The sequence below is a fragment of the Acanthisitta chloris genome, unplaced genomic scaffold (assembly GCF_000695815.1).
Source record: "Acanthisitta chloris isolate BGI_N310 unplaced genomic scaffold, ASM69581v1 scaffold4877, whole genome shotgun sequence".
NCBI lineage: Eukaryota > Metazoa > Chordata > Aves > Passeriformes > Acanthisittidae > Acanthisitta > Acanthisitta chloris.
This window is the reverse complement of record NW_008680777.1, coordinates 3698-12278: the sequence shown is the minus strand read 5'-3', so window position 1 is coordinate 12278 and position 8581 is coordinate 3698. Positions and strand designations below refer to the sequence as shown.

Below are 8581 nucleotides of genomic sequence, written 5' to 3'. Positions count from 1 at the left end.
CCTTTTCCAGGCTGGGCACCCTCCGGTACGCTCGTTTTCCCCGTCGGGTAACCACGCTCTGTGCCCGATATTCCCCGTTTTCACGGGCTGGAAACATTCCTTTTCCCGGCTGGCTGTTCCCTCTCTCCCAGCTGTGCCCGGTGCGCCCCTTTTTCCAGGCTGGGTACCCCTCGGTGCGCCCCTTCTCCCCCACTGGGAGCCCTTTTTGTGCCCAGTGTTCCCCGTTTCCACGGCTGGATCTTCCCTTTTCCTGGGTTGGGTGCCCTCCCCGTCGCCAGTGCTCCCTTTTTCCCTTTTTGTGTGCCCTCCCCATCCCTGATGCTCTTTTTTTCCCCTTTCTGGGTGCCCTCCCCGTCCCCAGTACTCGTTTTTTCCCCTTTTTTGTGCCCTCCCCATCCTTGATGCTCTTTTTTTTCCCTTTCTGGGTGCCCCTCCCGTGCACCCCTTTTTCCCACCTGGGAGCCCCAATCTGTGCCTGGTGTTTTCACCTCCTTTTCCCCATCTGTGTGTCCTCCCCTGGTCCCCACTGCTCATTTTCCCTAGCTGGGTGCCCCCCTGTGTTTGCTGCACCCCCTTTTCCCAGCGTGGGAGCTTTTTTTTGGGGGGGCTTTGGGGATCCTGACGGTGCCTAACGTGATGCTGTGCTCCTCCCCAGGAGAATGGCCATGTGATCTACAACGGGGACATGACCCCCAAAGTGGGGGTGGATGTGGCACCCCAAAATGGGAACGGCTCAGCTGAACCCCCCAAGGAGGAGAGCGAGGGTGAACCAGGAGGAGGAGGAGATGCCATCGAACCCGCTCCCCCCTCCGAAGGGGCAGATGCCAAACCCGAAGGGGCTGCAGCCCCCAAGGATGCCCCCAAGAAGAAGAAGAAGTTCTCGTTCAAGAAATCCTTCAAGCTGAGTGGGATCTCCTTTCGGAAGAACAAGAAGGAAGGTGGAGACTCCTCGGGCTCCTCTCCCACGGAGGAGCAGGGCAAGGGTGAGGAGAACCCCACGTGCTCGGTGCAGCCCTCGGCTCCCCCCGAGGAGGGCACGGAGGGGCAGGAGGGCAGCCAGGGGGCTGAGCCCAAGGGGCAGGAGGGAGAAGCAGCAGGAGGGAGCAAGGAGGAGGAGAAACAGCAGCAGCAGCAAGGGGAGAGCCATGGAGATCCAGCCAAACCAGAGGAGGCGTCGAAAGCCGTCGGGGCTGAGCCTCCGGCGAGCCCAGCGGTGGTGGAGCAGAAGGAAGAGTAGATCCCACTTGGCATGGTCCTCACTTGAGACTCTCACATCGTCCTCTCCAGCCCCTAACACCACAGACTCGCCTTGGCCTCACACCCCTCAGCCCTCCTAGAACTGACACCACTTTGCCAGACCCAACACGTTCCCCTCGAGGTATTTCTTTCCTCCCCTTCTCTCCCTTTTTCCCCCATCCCTGGTAGAAAGCTGGTTTGGATTCCCACCACTGCCACCACCACATGGAGTAGTTTTAACCCTTTGAAACTGTGGAGGAGGAGGAAGATTACCCTGGACACCACTGGAGTTTACAATTTGTAAGAACCCAAATTCCACCTCCTGCTCTGGATCTCTCCAGCATCTCCTCCCACAGCCTTCCAAGCCCCACTGACTGTTCAATGGATATGTTGGGTTTGTTTTTTTTTTTTTGGGTTTTGTTTTTTTTTCCCCCCCTCTTTATTTCTCAGTTTACATTCCTGGTTCTGACTTCATTTCAAGTCTTTTTGTGCTTTTTTCTAGAAATGGATGGTTTAAAAGCTAATCTGGGTTAGGTTTTTTTTATAATAATGTCTTTTATTGGCTTAAAAAACCATAAAGCTTGTAAGTTCGCTGTGTTTAATTCTGCTTCTAAGGGATAACCTTTGGGGTGTGGGGGTGGAGAGAGGGGGCCCTGCCAGCTGTATAATGTGAAGCAACCTTGTTTTGTTTGTTGTTTTTTTCTTTTTTTTCCTCTGTAAATAAGTTTTTTTAATGGCCAAAACACTTGATTTGCAATTTTCTAACTTGTAAAAAAAATACAAACAAAAAAAAAAAAGGGAAACAAAAAAAAAAAGAAAAAAAGCCAAAACCAAACCACAAAATGAAGCTGTATTTGGGCTTTTCTTGTAACATTGGAAAGGAATAAATGGTGACCCCTTTATGGGTGAGCTTGAGTCCTTCTTGTGCTGGATGCCAGGGAAGGGCCAGGGAGGATGGGAGTTGCTTATGGAGCTAAACAGCTGCTGCATTTAATCACTGCTTGCAGTTAATTGACTTGCAGCAGATGTAGAGCCACAGCCACAAAGGACTTTCCCACCCCAACCTCGGGATCACTGCTCAGTTGGCTGTTGAGTCTTGGTTTTGTGCAGATCTAACCCTTTTTTTTGTTTTTTTGTTTTTTTTTTCCTAGTGGGTGAATTAAAAAAAAAACACCCCACAGTATTTCTCTCACAAGGAGTGAAATTCCCATTTCCAGCTTGGGTTCTTTGATTGAAACCATTTTTTTTTTTACATTTTTTTAGTGGCTTTAGAGCCGGATTAGCTCCTCTTTGCTGAAAAGACCTCAGAGAGCACAAAAGCCTTGTGCTGGGAGCGGAGCTTTCCGTAACAAAGGGAAAAGGGAGGCACAATGGTGCCTCTATCCCTTCTCCTGTCACCTGCACAGGGATTTGAGGTGGTTTTTTCCCAGCTGTGCCAGCCCAGTTTGTGGCTCTGCCCCTCCATTTCATGGGCTGCTCCCAATTCCCAGTTCCCAGCTCAGCACCTGCTCCTTTGGGCTGGCAAAGAAGATGGAGATGAGCCACAAACCCATTGTTTGCCCAACTGGCACCACCTTGGCAAGGAACATCCATCCAGAGCCTTGAGGTAGGTGGAAATGCCCCCAAAAAAATAGGCAGAGCATCCTTGGGGAAGCCAAAATGTGGGATGTACTTCCCAGTGGAGCAGCAGGTTCAGCCTTAGAGATGGAGGGTGGGGGAGCAAAAATTGGTGTTTTTCACCCATTTTTTTCAAGGCAAAAAGGAGTGATTGGAGGGTCTGGCAGCTCCTGCACGGCTGGAGCTGCTGAGCAGTGCTGTGGCAGCCATTTTAGGCATCCCTGGGAGAGGGAAGGATGAGAGGGGCTGGAGGAGCTGCAGGGTGGGTTTTGTTCCAGGAGAGGAGGATTTGGTTTTGTGCTTTGGTGGGGAGAGGGATCACAAAGCTCTCCGTGGGTCTTGCAGTGCTGGAAGAGCTTTTGACTTCCCCTTTGGTTCTTGAGGCCATTTCAGGTGTGCTCAGCACAATGAACCTGCTCCTGCAGCTTTGTTCCCCCCAAACAACACAGCAAACCACTTAAATTCACCCAAAAGAGGAGTGAAGTTCATCCCTTTGCCATCATAATTCCTTTTCTAGATGATCTTTGAGCAGCAGAAAATGCTGCAACTCCAAACCAGAGTTGGAAGGGACCCTTGAGGATCATCTACACCCAAACCCAACCCAATTAGCACCCCAAATCCAATTAGCAGCAGGGATGTGGCTGGATGAGAATCCAGCTGGAATTTAGGACAGGAAAAATGCCCCAGTGACCTTTAGTTGAGGCTGGGATAAAATAAACTCCCCCAAATTGGTGGTGGTTTGACTTAGATTTCTGAAGAGAAGAGGCAAAAGGGGAATTATCTTTTCTGAGGAGAAGGGACACAGGGGGAATTATCTTTTCTGGGGATAAGGGACATAGGGAGAATTTTCTGGGGAGAAGGGGCACAGGGCAAATTTCAAGGCTGCTTTGTAAAAAATGGGGAAAAAAAAAACCAAAACAACAAAACTTAAGTTTTTCCAGAAGGAACGACAGCAATTTTTCAGGTGGAGCATAGAGTGTGTTCTAAGTAAAATGTCTTGGTGGATGGAATTAAATCAACACTTCTAGGGCCATTCCTGAAAGAGAAGTTAATGCCTCCCCTCAGTTTTCATCCCCAAACCTTTATTACAAGTGAGATTTGCTGTTGGGCTCTGTTACATCACCCTCATGTCCAAGCCCTGACCACAAAGTGCAGGAAACAGGACAGACTCACCCCAACCATAGAAATGTACCAGTTTTTATTACAAAGCTTCTCAAAATTCAAAATAAACCATCTTTAAAAAACCACAATATATTTCCCCCCTCCCTCCCCCAAGACACAAAGTTACACTGATGTCTCTCTGGTTTCACATACAAACACTGAAGAGCAGGAGTGACACATCACTCGGATCCAAAAAAGAGGCTAAAAAACGGTGGAAAAGGGAAAAGAAGTCTCTTTTTTTAAAAAAATAAACCCTTTGAAAAATAACCTGTGTTGAAAGGTTAGCAGCATTATTAAGAGTTGAAACCCTCAGCAGTGCTCTGTGGGAGGTTCCAGATCCTCTGAGGGCCAGAGGAATCCCCCTGAGAAAGGAGAGCAGCGAGTCACAACTGCCTGGAAAAGAAACTTCTGCCTAAAAGGTTTGGGTTTTTTTTCACCTAAAAGCTAATGATGAGCTGGACAAAAAAAAAAAAAAGGGGAAGCAAAAGAAAGGGCAGAGCTGGTCACAAAAGAGCTTTTTTGGGGGAGTAATGTGTGGGAGGAGGAAAAGGAGTTGTGTTCAGAGCCCCATCTGCTGTTCCCTCAGGAAGGCAACAGAGCTAAGCTGGTTTTTGGGCTTTACTGGCCTCGAGAGGAAAAGTTCCAACTGAAAACTAGAAGTTTTTCACTGAGTTAACACAGCAAGCAAAGTTTTCAGCCAAGCTCTGGCCTGGCCTTTAGGGAAATCAGGGATTTCTGCAGTGGTTTCAGCCCAGGACATGGATCAGGACAAGCAGGAAAAGCAAAGCCAAAGAGGCAGTAACTCACTTCCCCCCAGAGAGGGGCACAGGTATAGAAAAACAGGTATAAAATCCCATTCCTCCTCCTCCTCCAGGTGCACAATGCTGCCAGACTCACTGGATCTGCAAGATCTTGGAAAACTGAACCACCTAAGGGTGATTTGAAGTTTGCATTTTTCCAGCTCTGAGCTCTGGGGTTGATTCACTGGGAGAGGGGGGAGGGAAAAAAAATAAAAGCACTTTGCAGGTTGTTTTTTTTTTTAAGCTGCTTCATCTCTTTGCACAAGTCTGCTGCAGGGAGGTAGCCAACTCTGTTCAAGAACTGCACTATTTGACCCTGAGAAGTGGCACCAACTTGCAGGTACTTGCCGTGATGGAGTCAAACTGAAGACTAAAAGGAATAGTCTCTCACAGGCTTCATTGGGGGATTCATCTTCTCCCATAAAACAAAGAAAAGAGGAAAAAAAACAAAAACCCACAACAGCAACACCAACAACAAAAAAAGAAAAGGATTCATGGCCATCTTTCCACCTAACCTGAAATGCAGATAACTACTACTACTTAAATTATTCTTTTTCCAAGGTTAATTCAAGAGGAGAGAGTCAAGGAAGGAGGTGATTTCTTTAGGGACACACTAAGGAGGGCAGTGGAAGGCAAGAGTGAAACTTCCCAGTCACCAAATGTGGGCAGTGCAGGTGTGGCTGCTCCGTGGAATCCTCCCTGGCTGCCCCCAGGGGAGTGCAGCGAGGAATAATTTACAGTTCTCGAGTCATTTATACAATTATATAGAAATATATACAGAAACATATATAAAATATAAATCCTGTGGAATGGGAGGTAACCCAGGAGCTAACCTACAACAACTACCCCTGGACAGCACTGGACAGCTGCAGCCACCTCAGGTGGATTTTGTCTCCTCCTTCACCCTGGGGGAGCAAAAAAAGGGAAGATTTTGGTTTGAACAAGGTGTAATGACAAGCTGAGAGCTGCAGCCTTAAAAATGTAGCTTCTGTGGCTCATTCTTCAGCTAAAACTGGTGTGGTGGTTTAACCCCCAAGCTGTAATATGGTGGTTGTGTCACACTGCTGAATGAAGGTGCAGTGGTTTGAGTTTTAACTTCATTTTGGAGGCCTGAAAAGGCTCTCACAGCACTTTATCAGGTGATCTGCAAACTCCTTCCCATCCAAACCCTGTGACAATGCCCCCCCACAGCCCGAGGCAGGAGCCAGGCTCACCCTTTGGGTTCTGCTTTCTCCTCTTTTGCCTTTTCCTCTTCTTTCTCATCTAGGAAAAAAGAAGACACAGGGTTGTGCAGTAGGGAGGGACACACCAGGGATTGCTCCCCAGGGCTGGGAGGGGTTTTGGTACCAACTGTCCTGCTCACCTTTTTTCTCCTCACCTTTCTTCTCCTCTTCCTCCTTCTCATCCTCTGTTTTCACTCGTTTGGCTTTCTTGAAGTTGGCAACGTTTTTGCGTCCTCCTTCCCCTTCGTCCTCAGAGTCAGAGAATTCCTCATCACAGGATATTCTCTTGTCAGAATTCCGGACTGAGGGCAGAGCACAGAGCTTGGCTGAGCAGATTTCCAAGGCAAGAGAGCCCAAGCATTGACTCCTCTGAGCACATTTACTCACTGGAGTGCACTAAGGAGCCTAAGGCAGGATTAGGCCATGATAAAAAAACCACTTTATCTCTGTACCTGCTGCATCCTTTGCCTCAGCCCTCCCAACTGCTCCTCCAGCATCACACGGACAACTTGGATTAGGTGCAGTGTGATGTCTAGACTTGACAGCATAAGCAGGTTAACCAACCTCCCTCCCACTGCAAAATCTGTCTGCCAGATCTAAAGGCCAATCTGGATACAAACCTCCCTTCTCACTGTGGAAAGACAACTGGGATCACACCTGACAGTCTCCCAGAGAGGATTCTGTCCCAGCACCTGGCTGAATTCTCACATTAAAGGCTAAGGGTTTCCATTATGGAAACCACCTGGCAAAGGAAATCCATCAGCCCTGCAGTGCTCAGCATCAAGGGCTTTATCCTAACTGATCAGTCAGAGAGCTGGGAAGGATTCAAACTGGAAGACTCCAGGATGGCTCTAAATCCCACATCCTCCTCTCTCTTTATTAAGGCACTAGAGACACTTCAGGCTCCTCCAGCTCATGGATCCTGCTCAGCCTTGGCACCCACAGCACAATTCCCAGCCCAGGGACAAGCACATACTTGAAATCCTTTTCTCAGGATCTTCTTCCTCTTCATCTCCACTGTCTTCCTGCACAGCATCCTCGGGAATGGGCTGCATCTGGACCCCAGGAGCATGGGGCAGCATGCGCAGGTTCTCGAAGAGACGTTGCCTAGAGCCACCCAGGAAAGGAAAATCTCAGTCTGCAGGTGCCAAGAGCCCATGGAAGGGTCAGTGCTGAGAGCAGCAAACACTTACTTGATCTTCTCGAGGTACTCGTTGGTGTTCTGGTTAGTCATGTTGGAGGGGCTGATGTGGAGCTTGAAGTCTGGGCCAAAGTACTCGAAGTAGTCATTATATGGAAGTTCTGCAGGGAAGATAAAAGGAATGAACAGCAGATCAGGGTCAGTTGGCTTGGAAGGGATCACAGTGGGTCAGCTGGGCCAACCTCACAGGATCACACAGGATTGCACCAGGTGGCTTGGGAGGATCTCCAGTGAGGGAGAATCCACAGCCTCTCTGGGCAACCTGTTCAGTGCTCAGTGACTGCACAGGAAAATTCTTCCTCATACTCAGCTGGAAATTCCTTACTCTCACTAAATCATCACTAGAATCAAACCAGAACACCTACTGCAAACCAGGGCAGCCAAAAGCTTTTCCACAGCAATAACCAGGAGGTAATGAAGGTCACCTTATAGTTTCATATTATGTTAAAGGGTTGGAATGAGAGATCATCTAGTCCCAAACCCCAGATACCTCCCACTAGCCCAGGATTCCTTAGGAATCCCCCTTAGTATTCCTGCCCCTCCCCCAGCAGCAGCACTTCCCTGAGCTCTGTCACTACAGTGTCCCTTAGTCTCTTCTAAAGGCTCCAGGGGAGAATTACCATTGGGGATTTCAGTGTCCAGAGCCACAGCAGTCTCATAGGTCCAGCACCTGGCCACATTCCTGATGGTGTAGCCTCCTCCTCCCAACATCAGCATGGGCAGATTAAAGCTCTTCACAAACTCCACACACTTGGCATGACCTGCAGTGGGGGGAACAGGGCACCCTCATGGCATCAGGAGACACTTTTCCATGAGATCTCACTCTCTCAGTGATGCCAGCTCAGCAGAGAGTGTGCTCTTACCTTTGATGGTGAGGTTGAAGCAGCCCAGTCTGTCTCCAGACAGGGAGTCTGAGCCACACTGCAGGACAACTGCGCTGGGCTGGAATGTCTCCATCACCTTAGAGATCACCTAAACAACAAACCCCTTGTTGCACACTCTCCACAGGACACTGTCCCAGCCACACAGTAACACCCATGTCAGCCAGGGCCATGAAGACATCCCTGCTGTCCCCCCAGCTGCCAACTCCCCTCTCCTGGGAACACTGGGGCTCTCACACGGAGGAGCTCACTGACAGGCTGCAATTGTTCAGGGGGAATAGAGCCCCTGGTGAATCTTATCTCTGCAAACTGAATGAAGTCTCCCCAAAGAATGGCTCCAAGGACAAAGTGTGATGCACAAAGAATCCCTCAGCAAAGACCTCTTCACTTACAGGCTTGAATATTGCCTCGTAGGACTCGTCATCGATGCCATCCCGCAGGGGATAGTTCACAGCATAATAT

At 49.1% G+C, this 8581-nt stretch overlaps 2 protein-coding genes across 2 annotated transcripts in view; one reads left to right on the top strand and one right to left on the bottom strand.

The window, feature by feature from the left end:
* Nucleotides 1-655: 655 nt before the first annotated feature.
* Nucleotides 656-4938, top strand: LOC103805183 (MARCKS-related protein-like; the record flags this gene model as incomplete). The annotated part of the gene is made up of 2 exons (XM_009077818.1): nt 656-983; nt 4889-4938. Coding segments are annotated over 2 exons (378 nt in total), but the record flags the coding sequence as incomplete, so codon positions are not given.
* A 753-nt stretch (nt 4939-5691) lies between these two features.
* LOC103805181 (histone deacetylase 1) overlaps nt 5692-8581 on the bottom strand; it is a gene marked incomplete at its 5' end in the record, with an annotated part of 6314 nt that continues 3424 nt past the window's right edge. The window contains 8 exons of the mRNA XM_009077817.1: nt 5692-5719; nt 6029-6077; nt 6193-6339; nt 7014-7144; nt 7231-7339; nt 7859-7999; nt 8102-8210; nt 8512-8581. The exon at nt 8512-8581 is cut by the window's right edge and continues 3 nt beyond it. Of these exons, the coding sequence (XP_009076065.1) occupies nt 5692-5719; nt 6029-6077; nt 6193-6339; nt 7014-7144; nt 7231-7339; nt 7859-7999; nt 8102-8210; nt 8512-8581 (784 nt within the window). The remainder of the gene's footprint in view (nt 5720-6028; nt 6078-6192; nt 6340-7013; nt 7145-7230; nt 7340-7858; nt 8000-8101; nt 8211-8511) is intronic.